This window comes from Apteryx rowi, unplaced genomic scaffold (genome assembly GCF_003343035.1).
Source record: "Apteryx rowi isolate R43461 unplaced genomic scaffold, aptRow1 scaffold_231, whole genome shotgun sequence".
NCBI lineage: Eukaryota > Metazoa > Chordata > Aves > Apterygiformes > Apterygidae > Apteryx > Apteryx rowi.
Genome location: NW_020448653.1, coordinates 424,693 through 449,236, shown reverse-complemented (window position 1 = coordinate 449,236; position 24,544 = coordinate 424,693). Strand labels below are relative to the sequence as shown.

The 24,544-nt window shown below is 37.4% G+C and overlaps 1 protein-coding gene across 2 annotated transcripts in view; it reads left to right on the top strand.

Annotated features, from left to right (window-relative positions):
* The window catches only part of ARHGAP21 (Rho GTPase activating protein 21), a 119,074-nt gene that overhangs the window by 27,259 nt on the left and 67,271 nt on the right, over positions 1–24,544 (top strand). For both annotated transcript variants that reach the window (XM_026065774.1, XM_026065773.1), the window contains exons 3-4: positions 17,170–17,352; positions 21,977–22,001. In XM_026065774.1, the coding sequence (XP_025921559.1) occupies positions 17,170–17,352; positions 21,977–22,001 (208 nt within the window). The remainder of the gene's footprint in view (positions 1–17,169; positions 17,353–21,976; positions 22,002–24,544) is intronic.

Sequence of the window (24,544 nt, the reverse complement as noted above, 5' to 3'; positions counted from 1 at the left end):
AGTCTTGGTCCTCACCTCATTCTATGCTTGTAGGAGTCTATAGGCATTTTAATGTTGATTTTGGTGGCAGCAAAATAAGGCCAATACTGACTTTATCTGACAATGTCTTCCTGTTGCTGTATATTGATATTTATGATTTTATCCAAAGTAGTTAGACAGTGTTGTATGAATTGCACTAGTACCTAAGCACTGGCCATTTAAAAAAAGAAATCTGTTTTAGAGTGTCATTAAAACAGATGTAAAAATGAAGGTCAAAAAATAACAGGTTAATAATGACTGCTGATTTTATAGAAAGAGTTAAGCAAATTTTACTTTGAGGTTTAACTGACTCTTAAATTTTTTCCACATTATACTGTACAGTATTTGATGTTGAATACTTAGTAGGAGCTTGAGTACTTCAGAGGGGCTAAATACTGGATAATAGTTTATGGATCTTACAGTAGAGAACTGACAATGAAAGTGATCATTGTAGAATTGTACTAAAATACTGTTTAAAAAGAAAAAAAATGCTGTTCTGGTGCTGTTCTTAATACAAAACAGGAAGCTTTTCTTAATTTTCCGTATCTCCATTCCCTTCTTCCCTCCACCTTATTTAGTTGATGATAGCATTTTTCCACAGTGCAAATAGTTTGCAGCAAGCCATGTCCGAGCCATGTGTGTAGGCTGCTGTGTAGCTCCTGCCAGCGCCCCATGTGTGTAGGCTGCTGTGTAGCTCCTGCCAGCGCCCCGGTTTGCCGCTGGTTCGAGGTTCCAGTTCCTTCCTCGTTCCGACATTCCTTCCTGAGCGCTTCACTGCCTCGTTCGCTTCTGGCATCTCTCCACAATAATCCTGCGCTTAGCAAGACCTTCCCAAACATCCTCTCTCTCCAAGTTTTCTCAAGCTTGGATAGTAACCATGTCTGTTGTGAGGAAGTGTATCTGTTCCACCTAGTAATAGTTGCTAAGCGGGACACGACTTTAGCCTCTTGTCAGCATAGGCTACTTAAATGCAGGCATTTTAACTTATATAAGGAGTTTTTATTGTTTTAATATCTTGAGTTCTTTCATTCCCCTCTTTAAGTGCTTTTTCTGAGGCCAGATAAAAGCCTTGCAACTCATAGCATTTTGTGCCGTGTCCTGCTGATACTGCTATTCTCTTTTCTTTTTTTTCCTGTAATTGGGTATTGTAAGGATAATACAGAAGCTATACCATATACATCCTAAAATGAAACAAAAAAGATTTGTTGTGTGTTGTGGTAGTTTTGAAACTCCTTTCATTGGCGGAAGGGAAGAGATTGGTTTGGACTTTGACATTAAATCCTGGGGCTCTTGGGTGAGAAATTAGAACGTGATAGGTTCCCCCCCCACCCCCTTCTTTTTGGTTAAAACAAATAAGGCCTTATTTGTGTAACTGGTTCAAAGCTAAAAGCTGCTATTCTGCCAAACCCTTTTCTTGACCCTCATGTACAAGTGTGATCTTCACAAACTGCTTTGATACCACAGGTTTTGTTTTGCGGTTGAAGTCCTTTTCAGTAGTTTGGCTGTTACTAACCCAAGGGGTGATTTGGCCACCTGTTCCCAGAGCCTTTGCTTTATGCTTTCTCAGGATAGCAAAGTCGTTTGTGTGTCTCCAATACCCTTCACTGCGGCAGTGTGTGTAATTCTGATGGGAAGAGGATGCCTCCGGTCTCCTGGCGCTTGTCACCTCCCTTGGGGCCTTCCCTACCCTTCTCCTCCCACAGGGACGCGGGCGCTGGGGTGGTGCAGACCCGTGAGGCCCGTTTGCTGCAGGCTGGTGTCTGCTCCCTCCTGGACATCAGCAGGTCAGAGCCTTGGGTCCATCCTTGCGTTATTAGAGAGGTGCTTTTCTTGGGTCTCAAACATCTGTTCAGCAAATACTTTCTAGTTTTAAATTACTTTGAGCTACAGCTGATAGATGAAACCAGGTCTGTCTGTTCCTGAAGGGTTTGTTAGTTAATTGTGGGGTTTAAACTTCAAATAGGATCCCACTGGTGTTGCATCTTCCACCTCTCTATCAATATGGCCGTTGCCGTTCCCTGGTTCAGAAGAGGAGACAGCATTTCTGTGTAATACTGTCAGTACCCTGGTAGTTGAAAGGGGAATCCACCCAGATCAAGCAGGTGAAACTGTGATTTTATGAAAACTAAAGTTCTTTTGTCTTTGAAAGGTTGCTAATATTCTGCTATGTTTAAAATAGCTGACATAAGCTTTTGTACCTCATGAAAACGCAGAAGCTACCATCACAATATATCGTGCCTAAACAAGTTTAAAATTCATGTGATATGAATTATTAGACTAAATTATTGATGATATTCAGATTGGTTTCTTCAGCAGCAGAAATGAAAAGAGAACAAGCACAGTTTGCGAGATCCTTTCTGCATTTGCTTTAGTGAGATTTCTTAGGATGTTCTTNCCCCCGAGAATACATAATCTGGTCGGTTCACGAGTGTTATTTGGAAGAACGTCATGCAGTCGTGTCAGCTTATCTTGTTGAGTTGTCCCGTTGCAGGGTGGGAAGGGAGAAAGGAACAGGAAGGAATGTCCCTGATCCTGAAGCTGTTTAACTGCATCGTTCCGTCTCCGCGGCAGCACAGACACAAAAGCTGAGTCAGACCGCAGCAGCAGTCTGCGCTAGAGCGAACCATGTCCCGGTTTAGGATTTTTAGGTGCAGACCCAGCTGGAGTTTGTGTAACCTGTTCTGTGCTTGTAGTGGTCAGGTTTGTTGTTTTCTTATCCTTACATGTTTTATTCTGATCATTATTATAATTTAGTTTAAACAAAAGCTCCAAACGTCTCTCCTCCCCACCCCCAATCCTATTGAAAATGTAGTATTAGAGATACTGCCATTCATGAAAGATTTTTCTAGAGTTAAGCAGCTGCATATTAGGCATGTTTTGACTATATAATTGTTTGTTTTTTAACACTTTAAGTACTTTAAATTGTTCTTACAGAGTTTTCAGCTTTGAGGATTTTTTGCTTCATGGATTGAACAAAACTATATATATCATACAGGAAGGGAGAGATATGCCAGGATAAACTGTATTGTAAATAAATATAAGGGTGATTTGTTTCCCTTCTTTAATAGGACTCAAAACCCTTGGCTGTTTTGAAAATACTTCATTTTCATGAGTATGTGGAAAAAATAGTGTGAGAGAAGGTTGGATGTTACATACTTTTTAAACATACAGGATAAAATAAACTTCCACAGGATGTTATTCGGTTTTAAATATAGGCAGATTTAAGTCTAATTGATTTATTTACTGCAGAGTTGAGGGGGGGAAGAAAAAAAGCCTGGATTTTGAAGGGAAATGCTTTTAAACTGAATCCATTTACTAAGAGTTTAAAATAGTTCTGTGCTCTGGTAATACTACTGTAAGGGTGCTCTAGGTTTTACCTGTGCATCTCCCATAACATTCAGCCAGACACTGAAGAGAATTCATTTTATTCTTTTACAATGTAAGGGGAAGATAGGTAAATATTCTTATGAAGTTGTTATTTCAATACAGCAAATAGACACAAACGATTCAAAAATAATTGCCTCCATATATATAAGTCCTTTGAAATAATATGCCATTTAATATACAAACAAAACTGCATGTCATGTCTGTACTAAAACACTTCTTAATCAGGAAACTACATTGCTGTGTATTGAATGATTTTTTTTTCTTTTTGTTTTTTAAGTGATACAGAAGCTGATGTACATTGTCTGTTTTGTTTTTTTGTTTTTTGTTTTTTTTTTCCCAATCACTGTCCTTCCTATAAGTTAAAGAAATCTGATCTGTAGAACTGGAAAAATCAGAGAAAATTCGAGGCTTTCTCTYAGAGTCTTAATCTTCACAGATGATTAACTGTCTCAGTAAGTTTGATCTGATTTGCTTACATATATATGTAAGAATTCACCTGTGTAGGATTTGACATAAACTGAAAATAAAACCTGACAGTTGCTTACCATCCTTTGGAAGTCCTGAAGAAACAAGAGGAGGCTTGGCTTCTATTACTTGGACATTCCAATGAGGTTTTAAAATGAGTTTGACATGAACAGGGTGGGGGTGGGATTGGTATTCAATCTAGCAGTAGACTGAAGTGAACTGTAAGAAACAGGCAGAGTTCACATAACCCAAAAGCTGTTACCAAGAGGGAAAGAGAAACCAGGCCTTAGGTCGGTATACTTCCAATTACTTACATGCTTAAGGTAGAAATGTAGCTGAATTGTTTGGTCTTGTTCATTTTACTAGATAAGTAGAATATGCAATTACTGCATACTTTTTTTTTTTTTTTTTTGGAAAGTAAAACCCCTGTAAACTTTACATTTTAATGAGTTGCTATTTTTCTCTGAAATGAATCTGTAAGTTTGTTTATGAGACATTATAGTGCATCTGGTCTCTTCCTACTGCATTAAAATACCATATAAAAAGTGGATGCTGCCCTCCCTGGAGGGAGACTCGTGCTGCTTTGTGCAGCAGTGTTGATCTTTCCAAATTCTCCCCTAGCAGTGTCCTAGGATGCTGCTGGTGAGAAAGCAAGTGTGTGAGCTGGTCCTTCAAAGACTTAACAGCTATTTTTCAAGCGCCCCCTCAAAGCATAGCTCCAGTTTGGGTTGTGGTAGCCTTGAATTTGCAGAAGCTGTGCAGCTTTTCTTGTGATTTCCATCCATCCCAACCCTTGGTAAAACGTCAGGGGGTGAATTACTGGTTGTGATCTGAGAGCCAAGTTAAGACTTGCCTTGTGGGAAAACCCATTTTCTTCTAAATAGTGACTAGAAATATATATTCAAGGAGAAAATATAAACCTGCTTATTTAGTAATAAATACAGCCAATTATCTCTTGAATCAGGTTACAGATTAATTGTAGTTGTGATCCCTGAATATTTATTCAGAAGCCTTCTCATTGCACACTAATCTAAGTGTACCAAAGTGAAACAAGGTATTTGGAATTTATCTTTCACTCTTTGCTTATGGGACTACTTCGTGACTTATCTTCTGATCTTTCTTAAAATTAATTATTACACTAAAGTGTCTTGCTTTGCTTTCTTTGCATTGTCTGTGGCTGTTGTCTTGGGGAAGATGGGGTAGATTCAGCTGTAGGAGTTTCATGGGCTATTTAGAACTTCAACATGATAGAAAATTTAAGGATTTAAGAATTGAAGGAGAATAGCAAGTGGATGGTTTGTATCCTGTGTGGGACAACTATAAATAGATTTACAGGCAGATTTGTGGTACGCTTACCAAGACTACCTCAACAGTACTGTAGAGGATTAACCCTATTCATAATAGATTATGGTGGTCTTGTTAAACTAAGAATTTTTGACCTTATCCTGTGAGAAAGAGAATGTCCCCCCCCCCAAAAGAAAAAAAAGTGAGGGTCTATTTTAGTCATTTGATAGGCTGATGTTTGTGGGATTGCCATCTCAGAATCATAGCTTACCATACTATTGTCATCAAAGTAAGATTTCTTCAACAAATGTTTGGAAGTGGTAAGTAATATGTTTACTCAGTAACACAACAACTTAGTTTGTCTTCAGCGGGATGCAGAAGGAGCTGCCCTTTCTGTCCTTGTGAGGACATCTTTAATCAGCCTTCAGCATGAGGTAAACTCTTGAGATGTTTGGTGCTTCTATTAGACTTATGGCTGAGGCGGAATAGATTAGAGCAAGTATGTCTAAACCAGTAAATACCACTTCTTCAGATACTCAGAAGGATTGCTGGTAGATAAAATAGGGTAGATGACTGCATCACAGATTTGTTGCTTGCAAGCATTGTGTTGAGGAACAGTAGACCATTAGCTGAATGTAGGTCTTATACCAGCATAGCTCATCATTCTGCTATAAGGCTTTTATTAGTTTGATGAGAGCAGATCTTCTCATTTGCTATTCTCATCAGTTCCAAATTCTTAACTGAAAAATGTCTGGTTACTACAGACATCTTATTGCAGCATCCTAACCTTTAAACATAACAATAACGTACTTCTAGCCATCTGAGTACTTAAGTCTCCAGTTTCTCAGCCAAAGAAGGGCTTTGTAGAAGAAATGTGAAAGATTAAAGGTTACATAAACTTACAGTTAACCAAACAGTTTCATCATGCAGAGTAGTTCAGACCATTGAAGTTGATGGGTTGGGAGGAACTTTCTGATCAAAACCTATGTGGATGTATGCAACAGTATGTTAGTATGTTGTGGCTTTATAGCAGCCTAGATTTTTATTATTTTTTTTAAACTTGAGTTCATTATTGCAGGTTTTATTTTTGTATGAAGCAGTGTATGGGAATGAGATGTTGTAGTGCAAGCTCAGCTATTACATTGCCTTTAAGCTTTAKGACGCAGAAGCACTGCAGAAACTGCTGTACTGCAGGTATTGCCCTTCATTTGGAGAATCTCAGTTAATATCAAAAAAGCTTTTCAGTCTTCCAGATGTGTCACTTGGAGGATAACATAAAAAAGGTGGTTGCGTTCCTTTTGAGATATTTGCAGCCGATAATGGTTTTGAAATTTGATATACTATGTAATTTTATTGCACTTTTATTTTTGTGTTTGTCTCCCACCTTGGAGAGAGAAGGGATGAAATTAAATCTTTTGTCTCATAGCTGTGCAGGGTATGATATTTTTATTATTGAGTAAAAGGTGTAAAATCATTGCAGGAAATAGCTGGTGGCTGTATTCATTGTGGGAATCCACTCTGCTGTTGGAGAAACATTTTTTGATGTTCAGAAGTACAGGGAAATAATTTGGCAACAGTGAGCAATGCAAGAAATAGTAATAGGCAAACAAATACAAGTAGTTCTTAAATAAGCAAATAGTTTTTTATTGAAATGCGTTTCTTCTTCCTCCAGACAGCAATACAAATGTAAGTTTAGTAATCTTAATTAACCATTCTTACTGACACATCCAGTGCATGCTGCGAGATATGCAGCTTACTTATGATCACTTCATAAGTCAATGTTGAAAAAGCTTCTGGATTTAGAGCTGGACTTGGAATCATGTGAGTAACTTTCTCCTCTTTATCCTCTTAGTGATATCTCATCTCTGTTGGCATAAAGAATTAAGATTTTTTTCAAGCTGATGACCTCACACTCCTTTTTGTAAGCATCTTCCTGTGCACTGTATCTTAGTAAATGACTTGACAGAAAAAGCTGTTTTTCTCCCTCCGTCATGTGTGCACAGTAGATTATAAATTTAGGGTTCTGAAATATTTTAACATGGCTGTTCTGGATATGTGACTTTGCATGCATATGTATGCTGATTTTTTTTTTTTTTTTTTTTTTGGATACAAAACAAACCTTATCACTTCCACATATAAGGTTTTTAAAACTTGCAATGTGTTAACTTACACATTATATAGTACATTCAATTTAAATAACTTAAATATAATCCTGATTATACATGTTTTAAATGGTAGGTTTGTGTCTTGCAGGGATTTTTTAATAGTCTGGATATTTGCAAACTTCAACAGTGAATAGCTTGAACTATGGATTTAGAGGCTTTTTTGATGGGGAGGGAAGCTGTGTGTGTGGGCATGTCAAGGATCTTGAAACAGTTGTCTTACGTATGCAAGTTCTGTGGTGTTTTGAGCCATTCTGAAAGCGTGTTTTCTGTATTAAATCTGTTTTCTAAGCAATTTAGGCTTGATATAGATAGCTCTTTTCTCAAGTCTGTTATTCTTAAAACTATCCACATGCGACCAGATAAATATTTCACAAACAGGATCAGAATCTGGAGTAATAGCTCACTTGCAATGACCGTGTTTAGAGTGGTAGTCTGGATCTGGACGTTGAGGAGCAACTCCCCTACCTTCCAAAGGCTTCCTTTTGGCTTTGRGCAGGTCACACACATTTGTGCTGTACATGAAAATAAAGTTGTTTAACTACAGCTGCAATATTGCAGAAATTTAATGCTCTGAAGTCTAAACAGCTTGAATTAGCCAAGGTTAGGATGTTGCGTTTGTGCAGATGAAGTGGTGCAACTAGTCTCTCAATGATTTTAATGTCTTATTTGTAAAGTAGAAGTAAGCATGTAATCTGTTTACATTGAAAAGATCAGAAGGTTCTGTAAGAGAAGCCTGGTACCTACATTAGATAAAAAGAGAAAGCAGGTGTAAGGTGTATTTCTGTCCCGCCGGTGAGACCAAAAAGCAAAGCCCTTACTCTGCCTTGCAGCTGCATCATGGGGTAGCCTCGTGTGAGCGCAGTGCTGTGCCATCCCCCCCTTAGGGACAGGGGGGCTGTGGAAAAGGGTGCTGGTTTGGGCAATGCATCTGGTGTGGTGTGTAGCTTAAACTATGTCACTCAGTAGAGCTGATAACTTTTTGAACCAAGACATAACCTCTGGCTATGGTGATGAGAAAGATTATGATTTGAAGGAAATGTGTAGCTAGTTTCACAAATGACATTAATTTAAAGCTGTGTTGCATCTGATTATTGATATTGGGTCTGCGCAGATCAGGTTGTACACTGTGCAGTGATTTTGTTGTTTTCCTAACAGCTTCTGCAAAGCTATTTCAATATATGTAAATAAGCATGCTATAACAGAGTCCGGTGAAAGAATAGTGAAAGTTTTCTGGTATGTCATGTGTCTGAAGTCCAGGTTATTCCAAAAAGCAGAGTAAAAACTTTTGTTCTGACTCCTTCCTATCTTTACAGTAGCGCTCTTACTTGGGACCTGGGCAGTGTTTCTTATTGTCCTCCTCCCCATTTGTAGGAAGCAGAGTAGATCATGGGAAAGCTTGTACTCTTGGGTCTATCAAAAATTTCCTGTAGGCTGAAAGAAACAGTAAGGCAGCCCTTGACAAGCTGTGACTCTAGGCAAACTATTCTGTATCACTTCTGTCAAACTCCTAAGAAGGTTCTTGTACCATGCATGGAGTGACCTCAACAGTGCTTCAGTGGTGAGGGTTAGAAGCATGCTTTGAGTCGCCTATCTCTGACATTTCCAGGTTAGACCCTGAGGTAAGGACAAAGCATTTCCTATTCTTAACAACCAACGACAGAATAAGCAAAAAAGGAAAAGCTTCAATTTAGCTAAATTAAGATCACATGACATTTTGCTGTTATGTTACCAACCCTGCAGATGTTTCCTTTCTTTGCAGTTTAAGGAGGATGTAGCTGTTAAGAGTGGAGGCTTTTGCTAATGAAGCTATAAGAAAACAAGGAAGCTCTCAATTTCTTTTATTTTTAATGTTTTTCTGACAAAATTTAATACTATGTGTTTTTATTATTGTAAATACTAATTGCAATATGTGAACAAATACACATTGTGAAAACAGTTTGCATCTCTGTCCTATGAAGTTCCCATGTTTTTATTATGCTTCTTCATGCTGTTGCTTGTAATATGCTGTTACTCTGGAAAAGTATAAGGCGTGATCTAAACAGAGATGCACTTAACTAGCTTTTGAAAAGATTCTAGTTAAAGCAGTAGAGTTTGTGTGTGTGAATAAGAAGCTACAAATATATTATTTTTATATGCATATATATGTGTGTATATATAGTTAACTGTGTGTGTGTATATATATATATTTAACCATACTGGTCATATTTATTTATTTATTAATGTAGACCCTTTAGACGATAGATTAGTATTCATTTTAATGAGTTTAAGTATGCTAAACTCCCTATTATCTAGCATTAAAGCAGGATCTCATACATCAGTTTATGGATGCATCTGGATAATACAGGGACTGGGGGCTGACTGTGGAGAAGCCTTGTTGAGTCAAGTTTGAGCTGTGGCTGAGCAGCAGTCTTGCCAGCCCTGATCTTGCTCTTTGTGAAGTTCGGAGCATAGCACAAAAAGTCCAGGCATCGGAACTACAGTTCAGGAAGACCAGAACTTGTTCCGCATGAAAAGCCATGTTGAAGTTAGCCAGACTTAGTAGGTTGGGATTCCCCCTGCTTCAAAGTCTCAAAACTGTTCCTGGATCTCCACTGGGAGTTCAGTGGTCCTTTTATTCATGCATATAAATCCAGCTGGGCTTGGGCTTATCCACAAGCCAATTGGTATCTCTGCATTAAAGATGTGATTAATCCAGAGCCATGTAGATAGCCCACAGATACTTGGAAGTAGGCTTTTTTGGAAAACTCTTCGGTTGAACAGACCTGCAGCAGTGACATTTTTGAGGTCATCTATTTTCAGATTGTCAGATGTCACTAAATCCTTGAGTTGTCTGCTAGTATAAAACTAGTTAATTATATACTGCAATGAAGGACTTGATTTCAAATCAAGAAGATGGAGTTTTTCAAGTACAGGCTTCCTCTAACCCTTTTTGGTTTTCTCTATTTGAGTTCAGGAGAAAAAAATTCAGTTGAAATAGGCAAGCATTTTAAGGTGAGGGAGGAAAGTAAAGGTTGCCGTAGGTAGCCTTCAGCTTTCCTTCTGAGGTCTGGGGCAGTGACGGGACTGACACAAGTATCAACTGCTTTGCTTTACAAGACAGCTTTTCATTAACAGTGGAACACAGTAAGGAAAGTTTAAGCTGTGTAATAAGCTGAATGTGTGGAGACTTTTTATTGTTTATTTTCTGCTCTGTGCCTTGACCCTTTTGAGGACCGAAATGCTTTATCTTGAAAATGCTATTTCCCCTTTGAATGACTGTGTTTACTACAGCAGTAGCTGTAAAAGTACACTGAAGTGCTCTTCCCTCTGTCCTCCTTCCACCGCCAAGCCGGCTCTGTAACCTGCATCATACATGGCAGCAATGCATGTGTCCTTCTCTCAGTGCCTCACAGCCATCTGCTGAGTTGGCACAGAAACTTTGGTTTTGAACAGCTGCAGATTTCCCACTTACTTCATACTTTTGGAGTCCTTGCATATCATTTTATTGAGCATTTCTCCTAAACTAGACTTGGTTTGAGAATATCGTTTATGTATTTCATTGAATTGGATTATTCAATTCTGAGATACATTTTAAAGTTTGTGCTGGTATGCCCCCTGCTGCAGGCAGAGTCACCGTCTTCACTGATGGGATTAAAAGACTATCCCAGGCATGTGTTTCATCTGTGTGGGATTCAGACTCCTAAAAGAAGGTGGCTGGTTTGCTGCCAGGACTTCCAAATACCCGAATGCACTCACAGCAGTTCCCCACCAAACTGATCTGCTGTTGTGGCCGCTTGGGCTGACCTTCAGGACAAGAAGACATCAAAGCAATCCTTCAGAACACTAAGAACGTGCCCTCCTGCGAGGGAGACACCTAGAGCTGCCGGCTTCTGCCAGAGACCTTGGTTGATAAGAGTAAAGTTTACATCTTTGTTTCYTTACTCTTGCTCTGAAACCTCTCAGCTACTGGCAAGGTAGGATGAATTTGCCAAATGTATCAACTTTGTGTCAGTAATTACTTTTCTTCAATTGGGAATGATTTACATCTCTGTAAGATGTTCCTTTTTCATTCCAATCAGGTTCAAAGACACTAGAAATATCTCACTGTGGACTGAGACCGTTTCAGTGCATGATCATATTTCGGTGTATTTGGTCTTAGCTTAGTCACTCTTCATTTGCAGTGCTCATTTCAGCAGTCAGCATATAACACTTGTGACTTTGCGTGAAGAGCAGCGAGAGCTCTCAGCCTGCATGATCAGCACTTTCCCTGCAGCTCTGTCTTTCTTTAGCAGGTAGTATGAGACTTTTCTCTAGGTTAGTGGTGGATTTAATGGAGAACTGCTTGAAGAGACCATACTGTGAATGTATGTATAAAAAGTGATAAGAAGAAGAAGAAGAAGAAGAAGAAGAAAGTTTCTTGTCTGTAAGTTTTCTTCTCTGGATTTGTGGTCTTTATGAATATGACCAGTCTCCCTTGAACTCCTTGATTTATGAGCTTGAGGAAAACTGAAAGAAAAAGACTCATTCTTCTCCTTGTGTGTGTGATCCCATTTTTGAGGTAGTACTGAGATAAAACATGGTGTGAATTTATGTTTGGGTGCTGGATATACCTATACTGCAAATGAGGATGGCAACAATGTATTTCAAGGAAAAGGGTATATAACTTTTTCTTTCTCTGTGTTAAAACAGTCTTTCTCAGATGTTTCTTAGATGAAGCATTACAAATTTTAAGATCGTRCAAGAGCATTTGAGGTGGGAATTTTGTTTTGTTTTTTTAACATATTGTTTTTATCATATAGTACATTTTTTATCATGATTCATCATATCTCCCAGGACTGAGGAAACCTGTGTTCTCCAACAGATTTAACTGTTACTCTGCCTGAGTCACTTGTATGCAGGAGTCCAGGTCTGTGATCACAGAAGATGATACGAGTTGGGGCACAGGTTGTCCTCTAGCCATAATGCCCCTTCCCCCTTTCTTTCTGATCAGATGGTCGTACCACAAAGTAGAATTCATTTCTGAGTGAGAAAATTATTATTACTTCACTTTGCTAGAAGCTCACAAGTAGTCAAATGATTTTGGATTCTTTGAGTGGTTGAATCTAAAAGGGTCAGTGTCTTCTTATAATTTCATTTGAAAATCATCAGTGGGAGAATCTGATTATTTAAAGAAGCAAGCCTTATTTGTAGTGAAACCTGCCATTGCTGTGTGGATAACTAGATTTTATTGCCAACATAGGCTACAGAAGAGAAGAAAAAACTTGCCTTAGCCAGAAAGGACATTTTTATTTCCCTGTTTCCTTTTTAAAGAATCTTTTTTGCTTTCTGCCACATAAAATAAGATCAAGCTCTTTTTAATGGAAAGGTGTTCTTTCTTTGAAATTGCAAGTTTAATAGGGCAGTTAGCTAAGTGATACTTAGTTACAAAAAACAGAAAAAGTAAATGACCTGATACAAGAAATATCAGTGGTTTTAAGCAAGTCCAGCATTTATTATAGCATTTGGAATGTACTGTTGGAGTCTCAGGGTGATCTTAGGGATCAAAAACTATGTGTAAAATCCTTTTTGGCTCTGGCTTATGTCAGTAGTGACTAAAAAAATATTATTTGGCTGTTGAATCAGTAAAATGTGGTGACATCAACCCATTTTCTGTTGGGCATATATCCATCTAGCAGAACTGCTCTTTCAGGTATCCCATTTCTTGGTAGACTGGCTAAAAGTTGAACATGCTAAATGTTTTTGAAGTAGGTGCTGCTTAGAACATTGAAACAGCCTGTGCTTATTAAGGTATTGATAGGTAAGTGCCCTGGTCTGTCTTATTTGTTTGTTTTGTTTTGTTTTAAATACGGTTTTAGGCTCCAGAAAATGTACTATGGGCAGCACACACTTACAATGACACTTTTCTTAATTTATTTGTGATATGTTTTATATGATAAAAGAAGTTTAACACAATGTAGAGCAAATCTGGAAGCCAGTCCTACATGACTTTAGAAATAATTTTAAATTTGTGTGTGGAACACAAAGATGAAATATGGATGAAAATTGAAAGAGATGACAGCAATTCAGATGACTTGCACCAACTTCAGTGGTTTGCATGATTGTTCAAGGATCAGCAGTGCAACGTATCTATTATTATTTGTGTTAACTATTATTCATTTATTTAGAACTTTGGACTCTAGAGTATACTTATTCTTCTGCTGAAATAGTCAACAGAGCAATACTTAATTTTATTGCAATTAACTATGGCTGTCACTTAAGGATTTAACTGACTGTTTTTAACATACTCTGTATAGGTCTGTCCTTAAATTGCTGAGAAGCTTAAAGATGACAGACAGTTTAGAGAGAATGGAAGTGGATGTGTTTTTTTCTGTTTTTCGCTTTTTTTTTTTTTAGACTGATATAATGGGAAATTATTTATTATTATTATTATTATTATTATTATTTTGAGATTTATACTCTTAATTTAAAATGTTATCATTTACAGGCCTCAATAGTATTTGCAGATTTTACTTAATTCTGTTGGACGGTGTGCTAAGCTCCCAGTGATTCATGTGGATCTTTAAAGTGCCATCTATTTATTCATGGATGCTTTTATTGCTCAAAAAAGAGGGCTAAATACAATAGTCAAAGCAAAGTACGCATTTTACAATGCATTTAAGCATCTGTTGTATGTCATTGTAATTGCATGTAACAGGAAATGATGTTTTGAGATAGTTTGAGAAGAAACCTCGTATGAAGGAATCCTGAGGGGAATGTTGCTTGAAGCTTTTTTTTAGTAGCCTGGGATTCTTCAGTCCTTGAACTCGATTGTATGCACTTTGAGTGTTGAATCTACAGAGATATTTAGTGTTTTATTGAATCAAAAATTTAGACCTTTAGTAAGGAATATCACAAAATAATCTTTAATTTGTTAGACTTCATGTAAAATCAAAATAAAGCATCCATTATATAAAATATATTTTTCATTCTCTTGAAATGCAAATGAATCTTCTCTAAAGACAAATCACCTCTAGCAGATGAGATATTTGTGTTCATGACTTCATGAATATCATTTATGTTTGGCTCGCAAGTAGAACTATGTAGGAGCTCTGCCTTCAGTAAGACGTTCCTGGCTGTGTTATTCAACATTATCTGTTCCTTGCTTGCTGTCTTGCGTCCTTGTTTTGTTTGTGTTTTTGAAAACTTTTCTTTTTCCTTTTTAAAGCCTCCTCTGAAAAGGGATATTTCAGGTGGGTGTACTGTGGTTGGACGTTCCACAGGGTGAAGCAACAGATGTTGACTCTATTTTCTTTATGATTCAAATTCTTTCTTGTTCATGCTGGTGGCTGAAAGTTGCTGTTACTGAACATGTCTTGCATTTATTATTAATATTGGCCTTTTCTGTTGCGTTGTTGTCAGACTTTGCAGGGGGTCCAAGGACAGAATGGAGATAACCTTTCACTTCTGGCATTCCCTCTCAGGAAATAATGATTTGACTGCAGAGTACTGTTTTTAGAAATAGCTGTTAGTTCAGCACCTTTCACGAGTGCTAAAAGTTTTCATGAAATTACAAGGAAATCGGAGGTTCTTCTCTTGCTTCAGTCAAGTGCTGCGTCTCCCACTCCTCAGGCCTAGGACAGTTTAGAATGGCAGTATTTCGAGCTCAGACGACAGTGTGTCTATATTTAAACTTTGGTCAGTTGTTATACATGGCAAAATTATCTTTAGGCTAATTAGGGAGTTTTTGTCTGAATCAAGATGTGAATATGTTACAGACTTTTATTTATGAGTGCTACATTTTGAGCTTACTGTTCACCTGTCTATAATGATAGATATTTGCTTACTAAACATTTTGATCTTGTGCGCTACCTAAAATGATGAATATTCTTGTCTTGTATTCTTGTCTTGTTTAAAACTTCCGCATCAAATATTACCTTAAAAATTTGAGAGGGGGAAAAAAAAAAGGTTGCAGGTGAATGTTAAAGGGGTGGATTCCTGCCTGTCACTTAATGGAGGAAGTCATTGTCATATTTTTATAAGGCCAAGGTGTGTGTGTATGTGGTTTTTTTAAGAGTTATTGCCAATTTAATAGGATCAGAATGATTGTTGTTCGTAATGGATTAATTTTCTGCTTATGTTGTGAGAATGAAAGACTGAGATGGTACATTTATTCCTGCAGAATAGAAAAGGTACTGTCATGTACAGAAGCTGAACAGTAGCTTGGTGGCAAACACCTCAGTGACTAACTTGGTGGGCTAAAGGTTTACGTAACTTTTAACTTGATCTTTGCATTGCTTCAACTTCAGAGTAAAGCCAGTCATCATTAAAGTGCCACAGTTCTCATTGTTTTCCTTCATTTGTCATTTAATTGCAAGATGCTGTGCTGCTTGGCTTGGTTGTAGCACCATGACCCTTCTCTGAGCGTGGTCTTCCTTGCTGGAGAGCAAGGGTGCTGGAGACAGGGAGGCTGGTCCTTGAACACTGACCGGGAGGTCCTTGTCCTCCCTGCAGCACGTGACAACACGTGGGGGTCTCAGCCATGTCCTAGCATCCTCGTAGGAGGGCTTTGTGGTTTCCGTACCAACAGGCAGCATGCTGCTCTGGGGAATAATGAGCTGAGCAAGCAGCTGCCGGCCTTGCTTTGCTGTAATAGGTGTTGCTGCCACTGTGGCAGAAGCTGAGATGCTTTCCTTCTTCTCTGCAGATGCTGGCTGGAGTTGGCAGGGCCCACCTTGCCAATAAGCATTGTGTTTTGAGATCCCAGTTGTAGGACTAAAGTAAAGGGGATTCGTTTGGAGTAGGCCAGGAAGAAAAGCAAGCAGTGAATTCTGATGTATCAGCCAGTTGCTGAGCCGCAGTAGTAGAGCTACAGAAGGATACGATATCTATTAATTCTATCTGAATACCCTTTGAATAGACTATAGACTCTGGTATCTAAATTTGTTTCATGCATCATTGAACTCGAATATTTAGAGGAGGGTCATAGGGTTTTGGCATACTTTCTTTGTATAGCTTCTGCCTTTGACTTGAAATGTTATATATGACAAGGCATTCATTTTGCAAATTGAAATTAAAGATTKCATTTAAGGCTTAGAAGATAAATATTTTCATAGCAATATAATTCTTGAGCCGTACATATATAAAATTACCTTTAAGAATAGCCTAAATGTAATTGTTCTTATTTCTGCATGGGTGGTGGGATTTTAGTATAAACACATARGTAGAAAAGTCTATTTTCCTTTTATGTTTAGAGTTGGCATACTGAATATTCAGAGGAGGTAGCTCTCTAGGGATGAAAAAATACAGGTGAAGCCAAAGAGATGACTAGAGGAAAAATAGGTAGGCTGAAGAAGCTTAACCAATTGCATGCGTTCTTCAGTTCTCTTTAGTTGTGTTAAGTGCGAAGATAATAGTTCACAGAACCCTATCTGAATTCTAGGTCAGGAGAAGAGGAGTAGGTTGTGTACCTTTTATGTATTTGTGAACTCTGTGCTCAGAAATGGAGTCCCAAGAGACACGAAGAAAGCTTCCTTATGTTTGTATCTACGTAAACTTAGGAAACAAATAAAAATTTACGAACTATACTTGTTTTTCTGAGGTTCATTTCAGCCTTTAACTATTGTGTGTTAGATTCTTTAGTATGTAACTTCATTTAAAATTTAAGAATAATTCTGTATGTGATATGACCAGAGGTGTAACACTGTAGGGAGTGCTGCTTTGTAATATGCATTGATTGATAAAATGTTGGTAATTGTAAAGTTATTTCATAGCTCTTTGGGGGGCRGGGAGAGAAGAAATTATATGTTTTTTTTTCTTTAGTGCATAGCAATGTTTAAAAAAAAAAAATCCAAATTACAATTTCTGTCTAGTCTCTTTCTCCCTTTTGTTTTAGGCTTCAAAAAATAAAGATGGAAAAGAGCGGAGTGAAACTGTATCACTATCAGAGGAAGAAGAAGCTTTCTCTTGGCCTGGTCCGAAAACTGTTGTGTTAAGGAGGACATCTCAGGGTTTTGGCTTCACCTTAAGACACTTCGTAGTTTACCCTCCAGAATCTGCAGTTCAGTTTTCTTTTAAAGTAAGTGAAATGAAGGATGAAGTACTTCTTATATATAGTGGTTTATTATACTTTTTATGGTCAAAATAACAGTCTGCTTGTAAGCAAATGTTTTTATGCATATATCTTACACAGATAAAGGATACCTTGCATGTCAGGTGGGCAGGCTCATTTATTGCGTTATTTGGGAGTAGTACCCAGATCTGTTTCACTCTAAGGAAATGCATCCATTCCAAGAAAACTGAATTGACTAAGTATAAGCTCATCTGAGCTTATAGCTGAGCTCATCATTCTGTTCTTTCTACTGAAAAGAACAAGCATCTTGCAGTTCCCCGTTAGTCAAGAGACAAGTCATAGTTGCATGTTGAAAAAATGCAAGACAACTCCCCTAACATAACATGTTCTAACACTTTATTTCTATTTATTGTTTTTATTTAAAAACAAGCATTTAAAAATGTTAAGTAGCCAATTGGTCTGTCTTGCTCAAAGGTTGTATGTATTCTTCTGTGCCATTGAACCTTTTGAAAGTGCCTTAATGCCCAGTGTTGAGAACAAGTCTGTTTAATACTGATGGAAATTTGAATATTGAGAGAGGGTTTTTTTCCCCTCCAGTGAGTTCAGATAACCCTTGCTCATTTTAAAGCAATCAGGTGTGTGAAATCTCATAATATTTGCCACTACTGCGTTTCCCTTTTGCTTTTCCAGTCAGGCAGAGAAATAGGTTCATATGTATTCAGTAGATGGGTGGATGGGGAATCAAAACTTTGTGCTCGTTCTAGACAGCTAATTGATTCATGTCTCGCTACAGGAGTCTTTAGCTCAAGTCGTCTTTTTTGCTTGTCCTCAATGGCTATAAGATTCCTTCTGAAGCAGAGAAAAGTTTGTAGGAGAAAGTCATCCCGTTGTTTCAGTTAATTTCAGCTACTTAGCAGGCACTTGTGTGCCCAAATTTTTTCCCCGACACTAAAGCTAACCAGAGGTGAAACTATCAGCAGTATCAGGTGATCCCAGCATTGCTTTGTCCTTCAACACAGGTTATAGAGAGTCAGCCAAGAGTGATCTCTGGTTGAATTCCAAATTGAAATAGAGGGAAGAGAGGGGGGAAGCATTAGCTCAGCTGAACAAATTACTCACACTTGTCAGCATCTCCTGACAGCAACTCCTTCTTGCTTTTTTGTGGGTGAAAATAGTGTGAGCAGGACTCAACTTGTTAACTAAGAAGCGATTGGATAAGTTTTGTCCTGAATGTATCTCCAGAGCCCTATGAGCAAGAATACCTTTTTCACCTGTAGAAGGAGATAGGCACAAGGACAAGTGAATTAAAAAAAAAAAAAAAAAAGTGTTGTTTTTTCCCCCCCCCGCTTCTCTTCCTCCCTCCTCGCATTTGGTAGTTTTTGAGAGGGAGATAGAGAGAGAGGGAGACAGAGACTCAAAGCACATTCTTAGTGTAGTGAGCCTGATACCTGTTAATTCCAAGACATATGTCTCATGAAGATCTAGGCTCCCTGTTTTCCAGCAGGAGAGTGCCTAGCACCTGTCTTATCTCTGTTCCTTCTCTGATATGTTAGCATCTGATTTATTCATATTAGTTTCTGTCTTTTTCTAGAAAGAAAATCGTGGGATTGCTGAATAATTGGAATAACTGTAATAGCATTTTTCAGAGAATCAATTACCTTTTAAGATGATATGGTTCGGTTGGACAGAGCCCTGGTCATCACTTTCATCTCTTCAATAAATTAACCTGAACCACTATATTCTCTTCTCTTACTTTTAACATCCGTGAGGTGGTAGAAAAAAAGAACAGGTCTTCAGAATTTTTAATCCTAGGTGTTCATAACATGGCTTTAATAGATGTTTTTGTACCTAAATTATTAAAAGAACAAAATTCACCTATAATCAACCTGACAGTAGTAAGAATCAAATCTGAGTTCTGTTTCATTCTTATTTGACCTCACATTATCCTGGTTACGAGCTGATTACAGTGCTTGTATGATGGAGTCCCTGTAGACTGGAGGTCTTTGTCAAATTCAGGATATTGTACTAAGTTCTAATATCCTTTCATGGTTCCTGCACAAAACAGCTAATTATCTGCAAGTCAAGTGACATATAAAGGAAAGGTGAGACTTACCAATATATAAACATTTCTGTATAACAAAAATGAATTCTCTTGAATGATCTTTTCCTGCTTCTCAATGTAATCTTTATTAATTAGATAGTTTATAAACATTATGATAGAGGAAGATTATGGAAGAAAGTGTTCTGTGATAGACCTGTTGGGAAGGACAACCCTGCAGGAAGGGTCTCACAAGCCTGTATGAAAGGTAATCCTGGAAACTGAGACTGCAGTTTAACAGAAGTTTTATTTTCACAAAAGTACTTGGCTGTGTTGGTRTGGGGCCACACACCAAACTGAATTGGGGAATAGATCCACACTGAGAAATAACTGATCATACGTCCTTGCTTCCCATGCCTCCTCTCCCTGAAGAAATCAGATGGGGATTATGTGGAAGATTTCCGAAGCTAGCATTGCAAAAAGAAGCCTAAATTAAATTATGCTCTGAATATCATATGTTTATTAGGATTCATTAGTCAGCAACACRCATTTTTGCATGTGAAGTGCATTCTCCAAGTTAAATCAGTCTAATATGCTAATAAGCGATAAAAGAAAACCTTCACTTTAAAGACTGTATAGAAGCAACATGTACTAACATTTTGGAATTTGTAAGAGGTAAATGTAGGAGAGAAATTAATTCCAAAACATTTGCATTATAAAGCATTCCATTTTTAAAGACCTGAGCTCATTGGCTTGGTACCATGAAAAACTGCTTTAATGTTTTGCAGCTGTGTTTTATGATAGAGCTTTGTGTACCCAGTGACAAACTCTTGCAGTACTTCATAAATGGTAACAATTCTACATTAACTCATTTCACTTTTATGTTTTTTGTTTTTGTTTTTTTGGGGGGGTAGCATCAAACTAGGTGTTACCCATAAGTTTCCAGAATATGAACTCAAATGTTCAAAGTCCTAAAGGTATTTTTTCACTTGATAGATTGGGTGGAAACTCGAGACATGCAGATGTTAACCTTGTCTAATTCTTTGCTGCTGTTATTTTGGATGATCATAGTTCAAAACCAACTGAACTGGTACAGGGGTTTAAGGGATATAATGATAAATTTCAGCAGTATTTGTCTGCTAGTATAGCGCTTTTTTTTTTTTTATCAGGATTATTGAACCCGAGGATATACTATTTGCTGTTCTCAATGTTTGGGTGATAAGGATAGTTGTCAGGGCTTTTTAGAAATAGAATAGGTATGAGATCTCTGTTAACTCGATCTTTTTTTAAGAAAGTTATTTTTGTATAATGTCTTTTTACAACTCCAGCAGACATGCTGGTAATTTCTATACTATTGTGAGGTTTTGAGGTGTAGGTTATACTGAATTTCTGTATGTCACAAATAGAATACTTTGCAATGAGGAAAGCCTACTCAAATATCCTCATTGTTCAATATAGTGTTTATAGTCAGGTCTTACCCCTTCTCTTCCTACAAGTCTGCCTCTCTCAAATAGTTTACTCAGATCAGTGTGTAATTGCTTTGAAAATATGAAAAAGATAGTGATTTGTCTTTAAATGCAAAAGGCGCAGAAAATTGGATATAGTCCATTTAAAAGTGAGAAAGAATATACAGGTGAAGATTATTTGTGTTCTTATGTCCCTGCTGCTCACTTCCTTAAGGATGAGGCTCTTTAAATTACTTGAGGTGAAGTGAATGCTTAGAAATACTTTTCAAATAGTATGTATTAGTCTAAGGAACTGTATTAGGGTGAAACTTCAGTGCTCCATAAAGTCATAGTTCAAAGGGAGCATATTTTTCTTTATTTTAACCATTGAAGTTTCCAAATGGTAAAATTTTGAAGACGAGATTAGCCATGATCTTTCAAAAGCTCCTCATTCATATTTAAATACTGACAAGAAAGTATCTGTGAAATAAATAATCACCTTCTATTTTTTAAGTATGCCCTTCTCCCTCAGTACATTCTGGTTACGTCTTTTTTTTNAAGGACTGTTAGTGATACGTGGTAGTTACGATTGCATATAGTGCAGTGAGCAGAAGGAGAATCTTCATCAAAGTTGTTACTAAAAAGTACTTTGGGTAGGTTTTCTTCTTGAGGAAGAAGTACTGAAGGCAAAGCGAACTTGATGTTTCAAATTTCAGGAAGAATATTCAGAGTTTAGTTACAAAATATTCTACGGCTCTTAGAAAATTATTTAATTTTGAATCCTTAGATGATAAAAGTATAACTTTTTATTCCTGGCTTTCAGAATGGAAACATACTTGTAACACACTGCAGTTTTACACTTCATGGCAGTGTTTTGTATTTTTGTTTTGTTTTCAAATAATACCTTTCAGGTTGGTTATGTGGGGATGTTTCATGGAACTGTGTTTGTTCTTTTGCCAACAGGCCTTATGCTACAATTTTCAGAGTGAAAGCCTAATACTGTAATGTTGAATATTTGTGTAAGGGGGTGAAATATCAGAATGCAGATTTCTTACAAATTCACATGAAACCTTCATAACCTGTAGGTATCTGTGCATTTTTTCATTGAGTGTATTCTTAATGTGCTTTTTTTTTTTTTTTCCCTTAGGATGAAGAGAATGGAAATAGAGGAGGTATGTTTTGTTTTTTCTTCCACATGTCTAATATGTTTATTGTTTATCTTCTGCTATGTAATACACTTCAGTAGTTATGTAAGAGTATGAAACGTTAAAATTACGAAGTATGACCATCAAGCTCCTTTGAGTTTCATGGCATTGAAGCAAAAGAAAGAAAATATCCGTGTTTCAGGTTCACTTGTTCTGTGTATGTGTTTGTATGATTTCTAAGTTTACTACAGAACATGTAGGATCACTTCCATGCCCCACATATCACTTTGTCACATGTCTGATAAGACGGCAAGAAACCAGCTGTGTTACCATTTTAGCGCCAGAGTTCCACACTCTGAATTTGATCCACATACAGGCCCTACAGTTCATCTGTGCAAAGTATTGTGAAGGGTTTAAGCCTAATAGATATAGTTGTATATTAAAAAAGGCACTGGACAGTCAGTGCACCTAAGAGCAACCAGTACGAATTTTGATTTCTRTTGCAACTTGTTCTAGTAAAAGCAACACATGGCTATATAAATAGCTAGTATTGATCCTGATCATTTAAAAAAAAAAAAAAAAATCTTAGCCCTGTTAGCCTAGTTATACTTTCCTCAGTATTTTAATGGTACTTATTTAACTTAATGCATCAGTTTCAGTACTTTGTCACTCTTATGTACCTATTAAAGAGATCCATAAAACATGTTTCAGGGATGTCAAATAAGATGTATGAATGAAACTGTATCTTGCACTTGATTTAGGAGGGATGGAAAAAAATCACTCTGTGGTTATGTCTGCYAGTTTACCTCCTTTTTCATAGCTTTCTCCCTTGCATGTTGCTTGTGTCTGCTCTCTTTTTTTAAATTAACTAATTAGCTTAATTTTTAAAATTGGAGACACATCTCAGTCCTGCTTAATTTAAATTCTTCTTTGGCATTTAGCTATTATCTCTTCCATGCTCCTTTTTTCTCTGATATCTCTTTGTTCCCTTAAAGGGTGACAAATGTGTTGATTTAGGTGAGGAAGTTAGGTTTTCGGGTAGAAAGCCCAATCCCGCTTTCTATTTTCCCATTCTGTGATAACTGTAAGATATGCAAAGGATTTAGGATTAATTCCAGTGTAAGTGAATGTAATATACAGTGTTTCATTTTGTACTTTTCCAGTGCAATTCTTAAGATAGGTCTGTCTGAGTATAGATACCTTTGTTCAGAAACTGCCTAGAGTGAGTGCTAGTTTTACTAGTGCATTAGAATCTGCTTTATATTGTAGCATGAAACTGTACCTGGTTTCAACATACTTTTTAAGAATCTCATTTAGTTCAAAGGCAGAAAACACCTCAGAAGTTTGTTTCAGGCTTTTGTGCAACTATGATATATTTGAAGCATTCTTGGAAATAGGATTTAACTAAATTTCCTTATTTGTCTTTTGGTGAAGTAGATGAATTCCTGCATCTCATTTTCCCGGTCTTACTCAGTAGTCTTCACTTGCTTGTTAAGAGAGTGAAACTCAATCTCTTCATACACCTCATTACCACCCCTTTCCCTCCCCCTCCAAGTTTGCTACCTCGTTTTTCCCTTTTGACTGGCGGAAAAGGGAGATTGGTTTAGGACAGGAGGGGAGGCAATCCCTCTGTGCAAAACGAGCATGGAAAATATAGCTTGTATTTTAGAGAAGAAGTATCCTTGTCGTAGGAAAAGCCTGATTAACTAGAGATGCAAATGTGGGTCTGTTTATCTAAGGTGTTCATCTGAGGTGTAGTTTTAAGTAGAGGAACAGCAGTAAACAAACATCTGCTTGGCTCGATGTGAGAACTATGCAGGTGGCAGCAGGATTCTTTTCTARAAATTTTTGTTAGCTACTTAAACTATGGATCATAGCTATTGCTTATTTGTAATGTAGTATGTTGTGYGCCTTGAAATATAGATCAGAGGGCACAAAACATGCTCTGGAAAGAAAAATATTCTAATTAGCAGGACAGAGTTGGGTTTGTGCTCTTTTTGGAAAGAGAAGGAATGACTATTAGGTGGGAGGAATAGGTGTAAATAGAAATTAAGTAATCAGTTTCATATGTCGTATGTTAAAAATAGCAAAATGGAACAAAAAGTGTAAGACTTTTCTCAACATTAAGCGAGATCTTTGGGGGGGGGGGAAGGGGGGGAAATGAAGCTGTTTCTATTTGCATTGCTGAAGGTTGTTCTTGTTCCCAAATGAGGGGAATAGTTAGTTTGTGAGGAGAAAATCAAGAAAAGCATTTATCTCGTTTTTCATATTCACAAACATCATGTTAATTTAGTAAAAGCAGATGTGCCAGAAGTTCTGTGAAGGATTATCACAAGGATTCTTAAAGTACTTAACATGGGAAAATTAGGCAGAGTTCCTTCTGAATTGCAAAAGCCTATGTATTTGTCTGATAGCTGCAGGGGTCTCCCATTGCTAATGCCTCAGTTGTTTCAACAGCTTGAGGGAGAGCATATTACTAGGAAAGGGTATAAAGCTTTGTCTGTCATCCAGAGGAGCCGTCTAGTGGCAAACATTATGTATTTTTCTTCAAATTGAATTGGAAAACTTTT